Below are 20,453 nucleotides of genomic sequence, written 5' to 3'. Positions count from 1 at the left end.
TAGAGAAGGAGGTACTGTAGAATGTCTGCATGAGGAAAGGAAGCTTTTGCTGACACATTGGTGGTTGTACCTTTTAATAAATCATGGGCATCTGCACAAGAGTGTTAGTCAGTTTGACCAGCTCGCGCCTATCCCATTCAGATGTGTGTTTTCCTTATTCTAGAGAAAAGGATTGTGTCTCAGCTTTATTCACCCCAAACATCAGGGCCAGAAGGTCATTCTCTCTGAATAATCACACAGTAATATCGTGCCACTCTGTTCTGACAATAAGTCACACTCTGTTCTGACAATAAGTCACACTCTGTTCTGACAATAAGTCACACTCTGTTCTGACAATAAGTCACACTCTGTTCTGACAATAAGTCACACTCTGTTCTGACAATAAGTCACACTCTGTTCTGACAATAGGTCACACTCTGTTCTGACAATAGGTCACACTCTGTTCTGACAATAGGTCACACTCTGTTCTGACAATAGGTCACACTCTGTTCTGACAATAAGTCACACTCTGTTCTGACAATAGGTCACACTCTGTTCTGACAATAGGTCACACTCTGTTCTGACAATAGGTCACACTCTGTTCTGACAATAGGTCACACTCTGTTCTGACAATAGGTCACACTCTGTTCTGACAATAGGTCACACTCTGTTCTGACAATAGGTCACACTCTGTTCTGACAATAGGTCACACTCTGTTCTGACAATAGGTCACACTCTGTTCTGACAATAGGTCACACTCTGTTCTGACAATAGGTCACACTCTGTTCTGACAATAGGTCACACTCTGTCTGGAATGGTAAATCTATGGATGCACTTTGTTTAAAAGTAAATGTATTATGATGTATGGCAGGGTATTTCTTCAACACAGACTCAGGAGAATCATCAGCAGCACAGGACACTGATCAAGTCCTCCATTCATAAATCAAATGGCCCTCCTGCTGTCAGACAAGGTGTGAACACCTTCATATCCATCTTCACATACACAGGAACTCTATACAAATCCTCCCTCTGAGGGAACGCATAAGCCATAAAACACCAGGTGATTAGAAATCCACATGAACAATAGTATAGTTTGTTTCTCAGCAGAGGCTAAATTAGCAGTAGGACAACACTGCTCTCTAGTGGTTAGGATATGAATAGATCAGTGTGTTGAGTTCATTCTTTTCATTTACTCCACATTTTAATGTTTGGATTTGGGTCTGTCATTTTACAAAAAAATGGGGCATGTATTTTTATTAGTTTCTTTGGACCGATTTACATAACAAATTATGGCATACAGACCAAGCAGGCATATAATGAAGTTGACATATCTGACTATAAGTCATACAAGGACCACAAGGAGATGAAATAGAAAGGATAGAAACACACATTTAAAGTTGACTGTGTTAAGCCTTCTCTCTATGTTTGGCATTATGTCTGTACTTTGGTTCAACTGACTGTGATATAGCAAGATAGGCCAACACAGCACAAGGTCTCACACACAACAATCTCACACACAAAGATCAGAGACAAAGATCTCACACACAAAGCTCTCAGAGACAAAGATCTCACACACAAAGATCTCAGAGACAAAGATCTCAGAGACAAAGATCTCACAGACATCATAAGAACATCATAAGAACACATAAAAATAAAGATAAAACTCTTTAGCAGGTTTTGTTGTAAAAGTAATTATGATTTTACACTAACATTTGTATTACATACAGTATTACATACAGTATTACAAATAGCTGAAGTAAAATGAACCCTTACAATGTACCAACATTATCAAGTTTAAAGTGGAACTCTGCAGTTCAAAGTTAAATGAAGTGGTCACCCAGCCACCCCTGAGAAATGTATCCCTTCTCAAGTTTATAGACAGAGCTATGGATGCAAGGACTGACCATCCATATCAAAAATGATAGTTTTAACCATTTTACCAGTGTTCTTTTACATTTACCTTATTTACAAACATTGGAGTAAAATAAGCTTATATTTCAGGTTCTGATGGAGTAGCACAGTTGAACTAATCTCTCATGAGGCATGCTGTATCACAACCAGCTGTTATTGGGAGTCCCAAAGGGCTGCGAACAGTTGGCCCAGCGTCGTCCGGGTTTGGCCGGGGTACGCCGTCATTGTAAATAAGAGTTTGTTCTTAACTGACTTGCCTAGTTAAATAAAGATTCCATTTTTAAAAAGTCTCTCTTTTGTGGTTGAGAATTTTGTGCAAATGTCTATTGAAGGTTTAAAAAGGCTTCTAACGTTTGTAATTTCCACTTCATAATTGATTTGCCCTAATGAAAAATGTAACAACCCATACAATTAATTATGATTCACATTTATGGTTATTTTTCTGCTATAACAAACTGGCTCTAATTAAGATCCTACACCTGTATCTATAATGTCATTCAAGAAACTGTGGTTTTTTGTGTTTGTGTGTTTATAAATACAATTTAACCAGGCAACCTTTCCTCCAAAGTAGGGCTATCATCCCTCTCTTTTCCAACAGACAGAGGGTAGTTTTCCAGCCCTGGTTAGGTAGAGAAGGGGCTGAGTGAAACTCCCAAAAACAGTAAACATCAAAGTGATAGGAACCACGACACACAACGCTATCACTGAACCATCAGGGAGACAACGTACCAGGACACCTCCGATGATGGAAGGAGTGTAATTCACCAGCAGAGTCAGCAGAATGATCTGAACGGTACGGGACGCTCTTCTCTTCATCAAGTTCCCTCCCTCTTCTTTCTCCCCCTGTCTCTCCTTCCCTCCATCCCCTGGACCGGACTTGCCCAGCACCCTCAGGATGGAAACACAGCAGAAGAAGTCGATGGCCAGAGTGATTGAGAAAACACCGGCATTGACTATCACGCCGCCTATTAAGCCGATCACAACACAGAATACGAGAGACAGGATCCAAGCCAGAGTCACACACACCACCCTGTACCTCAGAGGCCTGTACTTCAGGAAGAGCAGTGGGTGGACCACCGCCAGGTAGCGCTCCACACATATAAAGCACTGGAGCAGAGGGCGGCCGGCGCTGACCAAGCCGAACGTATAGCCGCTGAATTGGAAGATGGTCTGGCTTTTGATGAAGAGGGTGTTGAAGACGGTCAGTGGTGAAATAATGCAGTAGATGAGCTCCATGATGGCCAGGTTGAGGGCGAAGATCTCCTTGATGACCTGGACCAGAGGGCCGCCCGCAACCAGCCACAGGTACCAGCTGTTGGTGACCAGACCCAGGAGTCCGTTGAACACCTCAACCCCCAGGTAGAACGGCAGACCGGTGGGCCACTCCCAACAGCCGTACCACTGAGACATGGCAGTGTGGTTCATAATGCCGGGATGGTCCATCGATGCACCTTCTAGTTTCACTCTGTCTCGGGTGAGTCGGTCGATCTGGTTAGCTGCAGTAAGTCCTTATCTGATAAGAACATCCATCTAGAGCACGGTCTAGATGTGAAGAGTGGTGCTCGGAGAGTACACACTACAGACCAAAACAGACAGTCATTAGACACATTTGACTAGATGGTATTTTCAATGAGGCACACCTGTAGATTCAAATAGCCATTGTAATCATTAGATGTGTCTACGTTTACCCAGTGCTTTTGGCATGGTGGGGACAGTCTAGGTTTGAATATTCTCTAATGATGATCTTCTTAGCCAAATCGAATGCACAGCTGCCACTAAAGAGAGAAAGGCAGTAGCTAATATTATAAAATGTGGATATTGGTTTAGAGAACAGTGATTAGACCTGTCTGTGTCACGTCCAAAACGTAAATTTTCTTGCCATGTTAAATGCGGAAGACTGTATTTAAATTGAATGCATTCAGTTACAGTGCCTTGCGAAAGTATTCGGCCCCATTGAACTTTGCAACCTTTTGCCACATTTCAGGCTTCAAACATAAAGATATAAAACTGTATTTTTTTGTGAAGAATCAACAACAAGTGGGACACAATCATGAAGTGGAACGACATTTATTGGATATTTAAAACTTTTTTAACAAATCCAAAACTGAAAAATTGGGCGTGCAAAATTATTCAGCCCCTTTACTTTCAGTGCAGCAAACTCTCTCCAGAAGTTCAGTGAGGATCTCTGAATGATCCAATGTTGACCTAAATGACTAATGATGATAAATACAATCCACCTGTGTGTAATCAAGTCTCCGTATAAATGCACCTGCACTGTGATAGTCTCAGAGGTCCGTTAAAAGCGCAGAGAGCATCATGAAGAACAAGGAACACACCAGGCAGGTCCGAGATACTGTTGTGAAGAAGTTTAAAGCCGGATTTGGATACAAAAAGATTTCCCAAGCTTTAAACATCCCAAGGAGCACTGTGCAAGCGATAATATTGAAATGGAAGGAGTATCAGACCACTGCAAATCTACCAAGACCTGGCCGTCCCTCTAAACTTTCAGCTCATACAAGGAGAAGACTGATCAGAGATGCAGCCAAGAGGCCCATGATCACTCTGGATGAACTGCAGAGATCTACAGCGGAGGTGGGAGACTCTGTCCATAGGACAACAATCAGTCGTATATTGCACAAATCTGGCCTTTATGGAAGAGTGGCAAGAAGAAAGCCATTTCTTAAAGATATCCATAAAAAGTGTCGTTTAAAGTTTGCCACAAGCCACCTGGGAGACACACCAAACATGTGGAAGAAGGTGCTCTGGTCAGATGAAACCAAAAATGAACTTTTTGGCAACAATGTAAAACGTTATGTTTGGCATAAAAGCAACACAGCTCATCACCCTGAACACACCATCCCCACTGTCAAACATGGTGGTGGCAGCATCATGGTTTGGGCCTGCTTTTCTTCAGCAGGGACAGGGAAGATGGTTGGAGCCAAATACAGGACCATTCTGGAAGAAAACCTGATGGAGTCTGCAAAAGACCTGAGACTGGGACGGAGATTTGTCTTCCAACAAGACAATGATCCAAAACATAAAGCAAAATCTACAATGTAATGGTTAAAAAAAGGAACATATCCAGGTGTTAGAATGGCCAAGTCAAAGTCCAGACCTGAATCCAATCGAGAATCTGTGGAAAAACTGAAAACTGCTGTTCACAAATGCTCTCCATCCAACCTCACTGAGCTCGAGCTGTTTTGCAAGGAGGAATGGGAAAAAATTTCAGTCTCTCGATGTGCAAAACTGATAGAGACATACCCCAAGCGACTTACAGCTGTAATCGCAGCAAAAGGTGGCGCTACAAAGTATTAACTTAAGGGGGCTGAATAATTTTGCACACCCAATTTTTCAGTTTTTGATTTGTTAAAAAAGTTCATATCCAATAAATGTCGTTCCACTTCATGATTGTGTCCCACTTGTTGTTGATTCTTCACAAAAAAATACAGTTTTATATCTTTATGTTTGAAGCCTGAAATGTGGCAAAAGGTTGCAAAGTTCAAGGGGGCCAAAAACTTTCGCAAGGCACTGTATACAACTGACTAGGTATCCCCCTTTCCCTTTCCAAATACTTTGTGATAAATTCATGGCTCTTGATTGAATGAGTAAAAGCCTGAAAAAACACTGAAGGAGAGAGTATTGGTCCCATGTTTCATGAGCTGAAATAAATGATCCCAGAAATGTTCCAAACGTACAAGAAGCTTATTTCTCCCATATTTTGTGCCCACATTTGTTTGCATCTGTGTTAGTGAGCATTTCTACTTTGCCAAAAGAATCCATCCACCTTGGCATATCAAGAAGCTGATTAAACAACATGATCATTACACAGGTGCACCTTGTGCTGGGGACAATAAAAGGCCACTAAAATGTTTTAGGTAGAACGGTACGTCCAATCAGTCTCACAACCAGCCACCCGGACAGCTGATGAAACTGTGGGTTTGCACAACGGAAGAAACCGTCTCAGGGAAGCTCATCTGTGTGCTCGTCGTACTCACCAGGGTCTTGACTGCACTTCGGCGTCGTAACCGACTTCAGTGGGCCAATGCTCCACTTAAATGGCCACTGAGACGCTGGATAAGTGTGCTCTTCACAGATGAATCCTGGTTTCAACTGTACTAGACAGATGGCAGACAGCGAGTATGACGTTGTGTGGGTGAGTGGTTTGCTGATGTCAACATTGTGAACAGAGTGCCCCATGGTGGCGGTGAGGCTATGGTAATGGTGGTCACACCAGATACTGACTGGGTTTGTGATCCATGCGCCTACCTTTTTTTAAGGTATCCGTGACCAACAGATGCATATCTGTATTCCCAGTCATGTGAAATCCATAAATTAGGGCCTAATGAATTTATTCCAATTGACTGATTTCCTTATATGAACTGTAAGTCAGTAAAATCTTAGAAATTGTTGCATGTGGCGTTTGTATTCTTGTTCAGTGTGTTTACAAAGCAAACAAGTACTTTACTCAAATTTTAACCAGAGCCATACAGTATATTCATATAGTCTAAATATATGGCTCTTATATTAACCATTAATTCACTATAACACACGTTTTTCTCAGAAGGCACTAAGATATCTGATTGGCTGGTTTGACCAGAAATAAGGACTAAACTGACAGTGCAGGGTCTTCTATCACGGTGAGGCATTCACATTTCCTATCAAAATGTGTTAATAATTGAAAAAGGAATACACATGTTTTCCATTTCTAAAAGTGGTAACCACATCTACAGCATATAAAGTGACTTGTTCACCCTTCATTTATGTTAAAGGACAACTCAACACACTCAGTAGCAGCCTTCTAAAAACCATTTGACTAAGGATACCAATACAAAGAGAAAGAACTCCCAAACAAAACACTCTTCCTGATCCCTTATCATCGTCATTTCCTACTCGCTGCTACGGCAACATCTGACATGTGACTGCAGACAGCCTGCATAAGCAAATCACCAACATCCGCTGCCGCGTTTCAACCAACCAATCCTGTGTCTCCCAGTACTGTATGTTTCAGGTGAAGGAATTTAGGACTTGGCTGTTTCTCAAATGGTGCCCTATTCCCTATAGAAACTCTGGTGAAAAGTAGTGCACTAATATGGGGGTATAGGGTGTCACTAGGTGGAACTCTGTCAAACACTGGCAGTGACTGAAACATGTCAATGTAACCAGTCAAATCAGTGACACCACAGAGTTTATTCTATTGGTGGATGATTGACAGAACGCAGAGATTTTCAACACATTCTTGAAGTTACAGAGCAGGGTTGGAGTCAATTATTTGGAAATTCAGTCAATTCAGGAAGTAAACTGAAATTCCAATTCAAATGTATCTCAATGCTTCTCTACGAGAGGAATGTGGAATTTCAGTTGACATACTGAATTAAAGGAATGGAAATAGAATTGGCCCCGAACCTGTTGCAGAGTTTCGGAAGCCTCCCCCTATCGTCACGGCAACACCAATCAGTGATACTGCATCTGTACGGACCGGCCAATGAGGAGGAAGAGGAGTCCGGCCAGCAGGCAGAAGGAGATGCCGACGGGGGCGAAGAAGGACAGGCCGTAGTGGATGGTGAGGTCAAAGGTGGGGCACAAAGGAGCGCTGGTGGTCCACGGAGAACTGCACCACGTCCATCAACTCCACCCACAGCACAGACATCCACACCACACCCAGCAGGAACAGAGCTGAGGGAAGGGAGGGGAGGGGGAGAGAGAGATAGGCAAGGTTGAAGAGGTGTGTGTGTGTGTGAGAGAGAGAGAGAGAGAGGGATGATGGCAGAGAAAGGTAGGCGGAGAGGTGGTGATTGGGAGAAGAAACAGAGAGAGATAGAGAGACTGTATCAGACTGGCTGCAGCAGGTATTTGTATTATTGATGGTATTCATGAGCTTTTCATCTTTGTACATCCGTTCAACAGAGGGAAACTGTTTAGCTCAATCGTATCCTATGTTGTGTATCCTGAAATGTATCCTCAAACTCTGGTGAAAAGTATTGCACTAATATGGTGGTTATCGGCCAACGACTCACCGGACATCAGGAAGAGGCCGCCCCCAGCCTTATATAGACGGTGACTGGCGAATGGGGCAGCACAGATGATAAAAAACCCGCCTATTACGACGGCAGCCACACCAATTAGCATGAAGATACTCCAGAAGCCTCTGTAGACTGTATGAGACGAATGTCAATCATTGTTAGAACATAGAACAAATAGTAACAGAATGATAGGCTGACATTAATTTGAATATACCAACAAACACATGTGGACAATCTCAGAATCTCATAGTAGGCTACATGTATTATATGTAAATTACATATAATATACACACAAAGATAAGCACTTACTGATTGCAGAGTCATATGTAGTGGCATTGTGAGTCTGTTGAGACACTGGAAATGGGAAGAGGTAGGCGTGTGTTCAGACTTTAGAGTGGGGCTGATTGGCTAGTGAGAGATAAACAAGCACATATACACACACACACACATGTATGTATGTATGTATGTATGTATGTATGTATGTATGTATGTATGTATGTATGTATATATATATATATATATATTACAGTGATGAGAACAAGTATTTGATACACTTCCGATTTTGCAGGTTTTCCTACTTACAAAGCATGTAGAGGTATGTAATTTTATCATAGGTACACTTCAACTGTGAGAGACGGAATCTAAAACAAAAATCCTGAAAATTACATTGTATGATTTTTATTACAGAGATCATACGTTTCCTGTAGTTCTTGACCAGGTTTGCACACACTGCAGCAGGGATTTTTGCCCAATCCTCCATACAGACCTTCTCCAGATCCTTCAGGTTTCGGGGCTGTCGCTGGGCAATACGAACTTTCAGCTACCGCCAAATATTTTCTATTGGGTTCAGGTCTGGGAACTGGCTAGGCCACTCCAGGACCTTGAGATGCTTCTTACGGAGCCACTCCTTAGTTGCCCTGGCTGTGTGTTTCGGGTCGTTGTCATGCTGGAAGACCCAGCCGCGACCCATCTTCAATGCTCTTACTGAGGGAAGGAGATTGTTGGCCAAGATCTGGCGATACATGGCCCCATCCATCCTCCCCTCAATACGGTGCAGTCATCCTGTCCCCTTTGCAGAAAAGCATCCCCAAAGAATGATGTTTCCACCTCCATGTTTCACGGTTGGGATGGTGTTCTTGGAGTTGTACTCATCCTTCTTCTTCCTCCAAACACGGCGAGTGGAGTTTAGACCAAAAAGCTATTTTTGTGTCTCATCAGACCACATGACCTTCTCCCATTCCTCCTCTGGATCATCCAGATGGTCATTGGCAAACTTCAGACGGGCCTGGACATGCGCTGGCTTGAGCAGGGGGACCTTGCGTGCGCTGCAGGATTTTAATCCATGACGGCGTAGTGTGTTACTAATGGTTCTCTTTGAGACTGTGGTCCCAGCTCTCTTCAGGTCATTGACCAGGTCCTGCCGTGTAGTTCTGGGCTGATCCCTCACCTTCCTCATGATCATTGATGCCTCACGAGGTGAGATCTTGCATGGAGCCCCAGACCGAGGGTGATTGACCTTCATCTTGAACTTCTTCCATTTTCAAAAAATTGCACCAACAATTGTTGCCTTCTCACCAAGCTGCTTGCCCATTGTCCTGTAGCCCATCCCAGCCTTGTGCAGGTCTACAATTTTATCCCTGATGTCCTTACACAGCTCTCTAATCATTGTGGAGAGGTTGGAGTCTGTTTGATTGAGTGTGTGGACAGGTGTCTTTTATACAGGTAACGAGTTCAAACAGGTGCAGTTAATACAGGTAATGAGTGGAGAACAGGAGGGCTTCTTAAAGAAAAACGAACAGGTCTGTGAGAGCCGGAATTCTTACTGGTTGGTAGGTGATCAAATACTTATGTCATGCAATAAAATGCAAATGAATTACTTAAAAATCATACAATGTGATTTTCTGGATTTTTGTTGAACTGTACCTCGCCCCGCCCCGCCTCGCCCCGCCTCGCCTTGCCTTGCCCCGCCCCTGCTGTTTCCCCCTGAATCCCAATAACACCAAAAAGTAAATACTTTGCCATTATTTCATGACTACTACACAGGTAATTAGTGGGCTATTGTAAATACGAAGTAAAATTGGACTACAATATGTTAAGCATAAAAACCTCACCAGACCTCCATGTTCAAATAAAATCTAAACTTATTTGTCACATGCTTGGTAAACAACAGGTGTAGACTAACAGTGAAATGTTTGTTTACAGTCTCTTCCCAACAATGCAGTGATAAAAATATATCAATAATATAAACATTTCAAAATAATAGCACAGGGAATAAATGCACAATGAGTAACTATAACTTGGCTATATATAGAGGGTACCAGTACTGAGTCAATGTGTAGGGGAACGAGGTAATTGAGGTAGATATGTACATATAGGTAGGGATAAAGTGTTCCTACCCTCTATGGCGGAGGCCCAACTGAGGAGAGCTTGCTGCTCATTAGCATGTAAGAGGGATATATAACACATAGACACACACACACACACACACACACAGGGATATTTAGCACATCGCCCATAGGAAGACAGCCTAATTAGCACAGTGCTACCACTGAGAACATAGGAAGACAGCCTAATTAGCACAGTGCTACCACTGAGAACATAGGAAGACAGCCTAATTAGCACAGTGCTACCACTGAGAACATAGGAAGACAGCCTAATTAGCACAGTGCTACCACTGAGAACATAGGAAGACAGCCTAATTAGCACAGTGCTACCACTGAGAACATAGGAAGACAGCCTAGTTAGCACAGTGCTACCACTGAGAACATAGGAAGACAGCCTAATTAGCACAGTGCTACCACTGAGAACATAGGAAGACAGCCTAATTAGCACAGTGCTACCACTGAGAACATAGGAAGACAGCCTAGTTAGCACAGTGCTACCACTGAGAACATAGGAAGACAGCCTAATTAGCACAGTGCTACCACTGAGAACATAGGAAGACAGCCTAATTAGCACAGTGCTACCACTGAGAACATAGGAAGACAGCCTAATTAGCACAGTGCTACCACTGAGAACATAGGAAGACAGCCTAATTAGCACAGTGCTACCACTGAGAACATAGGAAGACAGCCTAGTTAGCACAGTGCTACCACTGAGAACATAGGAAGACAGCCTAATTAGCACAGTGCTACCACTGAGAACATAGGAAGACAGCCTAATTAGCACAGTGCTACCACTGAGAACATAGGAAGACAGCCTAGTTAGCACAGTGCTACCACTGAGAACATAGGAAGACAGCCTAATTAGCACAGTGCTACCACTGAGAACATAGGAAGACAGCCTAATTAGCACAGTGCTACCACTGAGAACATAGGAAGACAGCCTAATTAGCACAGTGCTACCGCTGAGAACATAGGAAGACAGCCTAGTTAGCACAGTGCTACCACTGAGAACATAGGAAAACAGCCTAATTAGCACAGTGCTACCACTGAGAACATAGGAAGACAGCCTAATTAGCACAGTGCTACCACTGAGAACATAGGAAGACAGCCTAATTAGCACAGTGCTACCACTGAGAACATAGGAAGACAGCCTAATTAGCACAGTGCTACCACTAAGAACATAGGAAGACAGCTTAATTAGCACAGTGCTACCACTGAGAACATAGGAAGACAGCCTAATTAGCACAGTGCTACCACTGAGAACATAGGAAGACAGCCTAATTAGCACAGTGCTACCACTGAGAACATAGGAAGACAGCCTAATTAGCACAGTGCTACCACTGAGAACATAGGAAGACAGCCTAGTTAGCACAGTGCTACCACTGTGAACATAGGAAGACAGCCTAATTAGCACAGTGCTACCACTGAGAACATAGGAAGACAGCCTAATTAGCACAGTGCTACCACTGAGAACATAGGAAGACAGCCTAATTAGCACAGTGCTACCACTAAGAACATAGGAAGACAGCCTAATTAGCACAGTGCTACCACTGAGAACATAGGAAGACAGCCTAATTAGCACAGTGCTACCATTGAGAACATAGGAAGACAGCCTAATGAGCACAGTGCTACCACTGAGAACATAGGAAGACAGCCTAATTAGCACAGTGCTACCACTAAGAACATAGGAAGACAGCCTAATTAGCACAGTGCTACCACTGAGAACATAGGAAGACAGCCTAGTTTGCACAGTGCTACCACTGAGAACATAGGAAGACAGCCTAATTAGCACAGAGCTACCACTAAGAACATAGGAAGACAGCCTAATTAGCACAGTGCTACCACTGAGAACATAGGAAGACAGCCTAGTTAGCACAGTGCTACCACTGAGAACATAGGAAGACAGCCTAATTAGCACAGTGCTACCACTGAGAACATAGGAAGACAGCCTAATTAGCACAGTGCTACCACTGAGAACATAGGAAGACAGCCTAATTAGTACAGTGCTACCACTGTGAACATAGGAAGACAGCCTAATTAGCACAGTGCTACCACTGAGAACATAGGAAGACAGCCTAATTAGTACAGTGCTACCACTGTGAACATAGGAAGACAGCCTAATTAGCACAGTGCTACCACTGAGAACATAGGAAGACAGCCTAATTAGCACAGTGCTACCACTGAGAACATAGGAAGACAGCCTAATTAGCACAGTGCTACCACTAAGAACATAGGAAGACAGCCTAATTAGCACAGTGCTACCACTGAGAACATAGGAAGACAGCCTAATTAGCACAGTGCTACCACTGAGAACATAGGAAGACAGCCTAATGAGCACAGTGCTACCACTGAGAACATAGGAAGACAGCCTAATTAGCACAGTGCTACCACTGAGAACATAGGAAGACAGCCTAATGAGCACAGTGCTACCACTGAGAACATAGGAAGACAGCCTAATTAGCACAGTGCTACCACTAAGAACATAGGAAGACAGCCTAATTAGCACAGTGCTACCACTGAGAACATAGGAAGACAGCCTAGTTAGCACAGTGCTACCACTGAGAACATAGGAAGACAGCCTAATTAGCACAGTGCTACCACTAAGAACATAGGAAGACAGCCTAATTAGCACAGTGCTACCACTGAGAACATAGGAAGACAGCCTAGTTAGCACAGTGCTACCACTGAGAACATAGGAAGACAGCCTAATTAGTACAGTGCTATCGGCTTTTATTTCATCTCCTCTAATAAGGAAATAAACAGATATTTTTATCCCCCATTGTCCCTCTTTGAAAGTAACTGGATAAAAAAAACAGTCGTGGCCAAAAGTGTTGAGAATGACACAAATATTAATGTTCACAAAGTTTGCTGCTTCAGTGTCTTTAGACGTTACTATGGAATACTGACGTTTAATTACCGGCATTTCATAAGTGTCAAAGGCTTTTATTGACAATTATATGAAGTTGATGCCCAGAGTCAATATTTGCCGTGTTGACCCTGTCCTCTGCAATCCACCCCGGCATGCTGTCTGTAACTAACTTCTTCTTCGTCTGATGAGGAGTAGGAAGGATCGGACCAAAATGCAGCGTGGTAAGTGTCCATGTTAAATGTATTATATCAGAACACGAAAAATACAAAATAACAAAGTGAGGGAAAGAAATGAAAATCGAAACAGTTCTTTATGGTGAAAACACAAATACAGAAAAACAACTACCCACAAACACCAGGTGGGAACAGGCTACCTAAGTATGGTTCTCAATCAGAGACAACGATTGACAGCTGCATCTGATTGGGAACCATACCCCGCCAAACACATAGAACTATAACACACAGAACAAACATAGAATATCCACCCCAACTCACGCCCTGACCAAACTAAAATATAGACATAAAAAGGAACTAAGGTCAGGACGTGACAATGTCAATTAACTTCTGGGCCACATCCTGATTGATGGCAGACCATTCTTTTTTATTTTATTTTTTTATTTAACCTTTATTTAACCAGGTAGGCTAGTTGAGAACACCTTTATTTAACCAGGTAGGCTAGTTGAGAACAAGTTCTCATTTGCAACTGCGACCTGGCCAAGATAAAGCATAGCAGTGTGAGCAGACAACAAAGAGTTACACATGGAGTAAACAATTAACAAGTCAATAACACAGTAGAAAACAAAGGGGGAGTCTATATACAATGTGTGCAAAAGGCATGAGGAGGTAGGCAAATAATTACAATTTTGCAGATTAACACTGGAGTGATGAATGATCAGATGGTCATGTACAGGTAGAGATATTGGTGTGCAAAAGAGCAGAAAAGTAAATAAATAAAAACAGTATGGGGATGAGGTAGGTGAAAAGGGTGGGCTATTTACCAATAGACTATGTGCAGCTGCAGCGATCGGTTAGCTGCTCAGATAGCTGATGTTTGAAGTTGGTGAGGGAGATAAAAGTCTCCAACTTCAGCGATTTTTGCAATTCGTTCCAGTCACAGGCAGCAGAGTACTGGAACGAAAGGCGGCCAAATGAGGTGTTGGCTTTAGGGATGAACAGTGAGATACACCTGCTGGAGCGTGTGCTACGGATGGGTGTTGCCATCGTAACCAGTGAGCTGAGATAAGGCGGAGCTTTACCTAGCATGGACTTGTAGATGACCTGGAGCCAGTGGGTCTGGCGACGAATATGTAGCGAGGGCCAGCCGACTAGAGCATACAAGTCGCAGTGGTGGGTGGTATAAGGTGCTTTAGTGACAAAACGGATGGCACTGTGATAGACTGCATCCAGTTTGCTGAGTAGAGTGTTGGAAGCCATTTTGTAGATGACATCGCCGAAGTCGAGGATCGGTAGGATAGTCAGTTTTACTAGGGTAAGCTTGGCGGCGTGAGTGAAGGAGGCTTTGTTGCGGAATAGAAAGCCGACTCTTGATTTGATTTTCGATTGGAGATGTTTGATATGAGTCTGGAAGGAGAGTTTGCAGTCTAGCCAGACACCTAGGTACTTATAGACGTCCACATATTCTAGGTCGGAACCATCCAGGGTGGTGATGCTAGTCGGGCATGCGGATGCAGGCAGCGACCGGTTGAAAAGCATGCATTTGGTTTTACTAGCGTTTAAGAGCAGTTGGAGGCCACGGAAGGAGTGCTGTATGGCATTGAAGCTTGTTTGGAGGTTAGATAGCACAGTGTCCAAAGACGGGCCGAAAGTATATAGAATGGTGTCGTCTGCGTAGAGGTGGATCAGGGAATCGCCCGCAGCAAGAGCAACATCATTGATATACACAGAGAAAAGAGTCGGCCCGAGAATTGAACCCTGTGGCACCCCCATAGAGACTGCCAGAGGACCGGACAGCATGCCCTCCGATTTGACACACGGAACTCTGTCTGCAAAGTAATTGGTGAACCAGGCAAGGCAGTCATCCGAAAAACCGAGGCTACTGAGTCTGCCGATAAGAATATGGTGATTGACAGAGTCGAAAGCCTTGGCAAGGTCGATGAAGACGGCTGCACAGTACTGTCTTTTATCGATGGCGGTTATGATATCGTTTAGTACCTTGAGTGTGGCTGAGGTGCACCCATGACCGGCTCGGAAACCAGATTGCACAGCGGAGAAGGTACGGTGGGATTCGAGATGGTCAGTGACCTGTTTGTTGACTTGGCTTTCGAAGACCTTAGATAGGCAGGGCAGGATGGATATAGGTCTGTAACAGTTTGGGTCCAGGGTGTCTCCCCCTTTGAAGAGGGGGATGACTGCGGCAGCTTTCCAATCCTTGGGGATCTCAGACGATATGAAAGAGAGGTTGAACAGGCTGGTAATAGGGGTTGCGACAATGGTGGCAGATAGTTTCAGAAATAGAGGGTCCAGATTGTCAAGCCCAGCTGATTTGTACGGGTCCAGGTTTTGCAGCTCTTTCAGAACATCTGCTATCTGGATTTGGGTAAAGGAGAACCTGGAGAGGCTTGGGCGAGGAGCTGCGGGGGGGGCGGAGCTGTTGGCCGAGGTTGAAGTAGCCAGGCGGAAGGCATGGCCAGCCGTTGAGAAATGCTTATTGAAGTTTTCGATAATCATGGATTTATCAGTGGTGACCGTGTTACCTAGCCTCAGTGCAGTGGGCAGCTGGGAGGAGGTGCTCTTGTTCTCCATGGACTTCACAGTGTCCCAGAACTTTTTGGAGTTGGAGCTACAGGATGCAAACTTCTGCCTGAAGAAGCTGGCCTTAGCTTTCCTGACTGACTGCGTGTATTGGTTTGGCTTGGAGTTTGTCAGAATTTGTGGGGTTTTGTTTGTCCACCCGCCTCTTGAGGATTGACCACAAGTTCTCAATGGGATTAAGGTCTGGGGAGATTCCTGGCCATGGACCCAAAATATCAATGTTTTCTTCCCCGAGCCACTTAGTTATCACTTTTGTCTTATGGCAAGGTGCTCCATCATGCTGGAAAAGACATTGTTCGTCACCAAACTGTTCCTGGATGGTTGGGAGAAGAGGATGTGTTGGAACAATTCTTTATTCATGGCTGTGTTCTTATGAACAATTGTGAATGAGTCCACTCCCTTGGCTGAGAAGCAACCCCACACATGAATGGTCTCAGGATGATTTACTGTTGACATGACACAGGACTGATGGTAGCGCTCACCTCGTCTTCTCCAGACAAGCTTTTTTTCCGGATGCCCCAAAGAATCGGAAAGGGGATTCATCAGAGAAAATAACTTTACCCCAGTCCTCAGCAGTCCAATCCCTGTACCTTTTTCAGAATATCAGTCTGTCCCTGATGTTTTTCCTGCGATTAAGGACACGCTAGAAAAGTGGAATGCGTAGTGAGAATGGGAAGCATTTAATGTTCCAGCCACGTCCAGTAGGTGGACTAGAAGCAACCATAAAACATCCTTATTTAAACATCTACTACACCATCAAAGCCTTTATAGGCCTATTGCATACTATTGATGCCGTTAATAATCAGTGCATCTACCTGTGACGATGTGGCTTTGCGCCAGCCTTGCACAGTCAGAACATGTCATTTTTCAGCAAAAGCAGCACAAAGATAAATAGCTGTAGTACACTGAGAATAGTGTTGTAGAGAAAAGTTTATTCTAGTTTATGCTTAATATTCTGGATCTATTTGTTTTCATGTCGACCGCTGAACACTGAACACCGAGCTGTAAATAATACACCTGACTTCACGCGCCTGCGATCTCCCTCACGTTACTTTCACACTAACTGTTAAAGTAATGATTTAATAACTGCAGACACGTTTACGCAGTCATAGCAAGACACACAGAAGGTATGCATACTAGCACAGAGTCCAACTGAGAGTCTTGCTGAGAGAGTTGCTGTATTAGAACGACTGACAGATATTAAATACAGCGCTTGGTTTACTGTCTGACATCAGGTCGATACCACCTGGTAGATCTCTCGGTGCGCCAAATGGGACGAGACTAGACCCCAGCAGGTCAATCATCCACATGACGCTTCAATGAATCCACTTTGATTAAATGGACGCTATTTTCTGCCAAATATGACAATATCGGTACATCCTCAAAAGTTTGAATTGAGGTGGTTGGAAGTTAAATTGAACACGAACACCCCTGAAGAGAGCGAATATTCCCGAGACTGCAGGGTGTTTTTCGCTATGGTTGATCGGCACTGTAGATGACAGTAAGCGCTTCCGCATCGACCCGTAGCGTGCTGTCACGGGAGAATGAAGAACTCAAAATGTTGCATATTAAATCAAACACCAAGGAGACGAACAAGAATTATACAATGTATCTATGTGGTGGGGTTCATGGTAAGTGCAACATTGTAACCTTTTTTGAAGGTTACATTTGAACACGAAAGTATTGAAGTCACGCTTTAAATACGTAACTTTTTGGGCGACCCGACCAAATGCACATAGAAATACAGTATGAGTTATAAATATGTAATTGCCTTTGAAAGCAAGTTTAAGAAGCGGTAGATCTGTTCTATGTGCGATATGTTTATGTCTCTTATTCTTAAGTTTAGTTTTTTCTTAAGTTTAGTTTAGATTTTACTTTCAGTTTTGTACAGCAGCTTCAAACAGCTAACAATACAATATATTTGGTTATGGAAAAGATCATTCACACCAGTTTAGATGGTAAAATGATTATCTACACGATATATGAATTTTTTGTCACATAAACTGAAATTAGACAAACTATTAGAATTTTAGCAACAGTGTATCTTATGGAGTCTAAAAGGGAGAGAGAGAGAGAGAGATAGAGAGGGGGACAGAGAGAGAGGGGGGGACAGAGAGAGAGGGGGGGATAGGGAGAGAGAGAGAGAGAGAGAGAGAGATAGAGAGGGGGAGAGAGAGAGGGGGACAGAGAGAGAGGGGGGGATAGGGAGAGAGAGGGGGACAGAGAGAGGGGGGGGGACAGAGAGAGAGAGGGGGACAAAGAGAGAGAGTGTGAGAGAGAGAGAGTGAGAGAGAGAGAGAGAGAGAGCAGTGCTCTCACATTGGACATTGAACCTGATAGTTGAGGTAAATGCTTGCTGATGACATCAGTTTTTTAACTTTACAGGGGCTATATCATGACATTAGGGGCTTTTATGCTATGTCAAATATTGATTATGGTTTAGGCGGTTCCATCATATATGAAATTTGAGACCCTGACATTCAGACTACCACAACATACATCAAATGTATTAAACATTGTGCCTCTGCATTTGCCAAAACATGCATGAATGGATTGTTCTGCAGGCAGTCACTGTAATGCTGATCCAGCTGATCATAAGAGACGGGTTGAGGCCCATCACAGCACTGTCAAAAAAACCTGTCCAGCAGAATCCAGTCCTTGGAAATCTGTGTTTTGCTCTGAAGGACTTGTTATTCTGAGAAGATCAGGGTCTTCACATCTGCCACGTTGTAGTAGGGTGAAGCGCCCCTGTGCACATGTGCAAATACTCTTTTACTGTGTGAGAGCAAATTCTTGCATAGTGCACATCTCAAATCGGGTCACTACCTTTCAAAGTGTGGTACATTCTGGGCATAAAAGGTAAGGCAGAAGCAACCGACTGCAGTGTTGCCATTGTTTATAATGTTGACATAAACATGTCTCCAACCATCATACCCCACATTAGCAAACTGAACATATACAGTATGTGTGTACATCATATGAGTTTTGTAATGTTCATGCAAGTCAGACATGTAGGCGCAAGTCAGACATGTAGGCGCAAGTCAGACATGTAGGCGCAAGTCAGACATGTAGGCGCAAGTCAGACATGTAGGTGCAAGTTAGACAATTGTTATCCTCATAGAAAGGCGGTGACCCGACTTCACAAAAGCAATCGTCTTGAAACCGCCAACAGACCATTAACTTTAAAAAAAAAATGAAGTGATCAAAGGTCATGAAGTTTTCACTGCAGTCAAATGCAAGTTCTCAGCAGCAGCTCTTCACCAACATCAACTCTTCACCAACATCAACTCTTCACCAACATCAACTCTTCACCAACATCAGCTCTTCACCAACATCAACTCTTCACCAACATCAGCTCTTCACCAACATCAGCTCTTCACCAACATCAACTCTTCACCAACATCAACTCTTCACCAACATCAGCTCTTCACCAACATCAGCTCTTCACCAACATCAACTCTTCACCAACATCAGCTCTTCACCAACATCAACTCTTCACCAACATCAACTCTTCACCAACATCAACTCTTCACCAACATCAGCTCTTCACCAACATCAACTCTTCACCAACATCAGCTCTTCACCAACATCAGCTCTTCACCAACATCAACTCTTCACCAACATCAACTCTTCACCAACATCAGCTCTTCACCAACATCAGCTCTTCACAAACATCAGCTCTTCACCAACATTAACTCTTCACCAACATCAGCTCTTCACCAACATCAACTCTTCACCAACATCAGCTCTTCACCAACATCAGCTCTTCACCAACATCAGCTCTTCACCAACATCAGCTCTTCACCAACATCAGCTCTTCACCAACATCAACTCTTCACCAACATCAACTCTTCACCAACATCAACTCTTCACCAACATCAACCCTTCACCATTGTGGGAGGCTTTATTGTCAACCAATCATAAGGGTCTCACTAATTGATTGTACAATGTGTACACCCATACACCCATCATTGTGTTTACTTGATAGCTACCTACACAAATAGCTAGCTAGAACAAAGTGTTAATAAGATAAATTCATTAAAAAGATTAAAAGCAATACAAATAAATATTATGATTTCAGTTTGTGATTGTGTGATATAAGGGTTAGATACATGTTTACTTTGACATTATAAAGAAAACCTTTTATTAAACAATGGCAACATTGCCACGTTGATCTGAACCTTTGCTGTTGGAAAACCATAGTAGTGTCTGACATTGTTGCTTTAGTTTTACCACCACACCATGACGTAGTCACTGAGTCTACCTTTAAATTATAAAGTCAATCTCAATGTCACCCAAAGCTTGAAAACGTCATTCGATTTCTTCCCCCAAAAGCTAAAACTGTACATAATTCATGATGGTTTTAATTTAGTTTGTTTTGAAGTCAAAGATAATAGTTTCAGTATAGTTTTAGTTTTTCAAACGGGTTTGTTAATTATTTTATTTCAGTTTACTAAATTGTTTTTGAATGATTATTTTTCTTCTCAGTTTTTGTTTACTATTATTACCCTCGATTTTT

At 43.1% G+C, this 20,453-nt stretch overlaps 1 protein-coding gene and 1 pseudogene across 1 annotated transcript in view; one reads left to right on the top strand and one right to left on the bottom strand.

The window, feature by feature from the left end:
• Positions 1 to 7,087: 7,087 nt before the first annotated feature.
• Positions 7,088 to 17,244, bottom strand: LOC109905120 (transmembrane protein 182-like; annotated as a pseudogene).
• Positions 17,055 to 20,453, top strand: part of LOC109905114 (major facilitator superfamily domain-containing protein 9-like) — a 9,894-nt gene continuing 6,495 nt past the window's right edge. Inside the window, exon 1 of the mRNA XM_031800241.1 lies at positions 17,055 to 17,565. Within this exon, the coding sequence (XP_031656101.1) occupies positions 17,479 to 17,565 (87 nt within the window). The 5' untranslated portion in view covers positions 17,055 to 17,478. The remainder of the gene's footprint in view (positions 17,566 to 20,453) is intronic.

This window comes from Oncorhynchus kisutch, linkage group LG2 (genome assembly GCF_002021735.2).
Source record: "Oncorhynchus kisutch isolate 150728-3 linkage group LG2, Okis_V2, whole genome shotgun sequence".
NCBI classification, from domain to species: domain Eukaryota; kingdom Metazoa; phylum Chordata; class Actinopteri; order Salmoniformes; family Salmonidae; genus Oncorhynchus; species Oncorhynchus kisutch.
The sequence above is the reverse complement of the archived record's forward strand: the minus strand, read 5'-3'. Positions and strand labels throughout refer to the sequence as shown.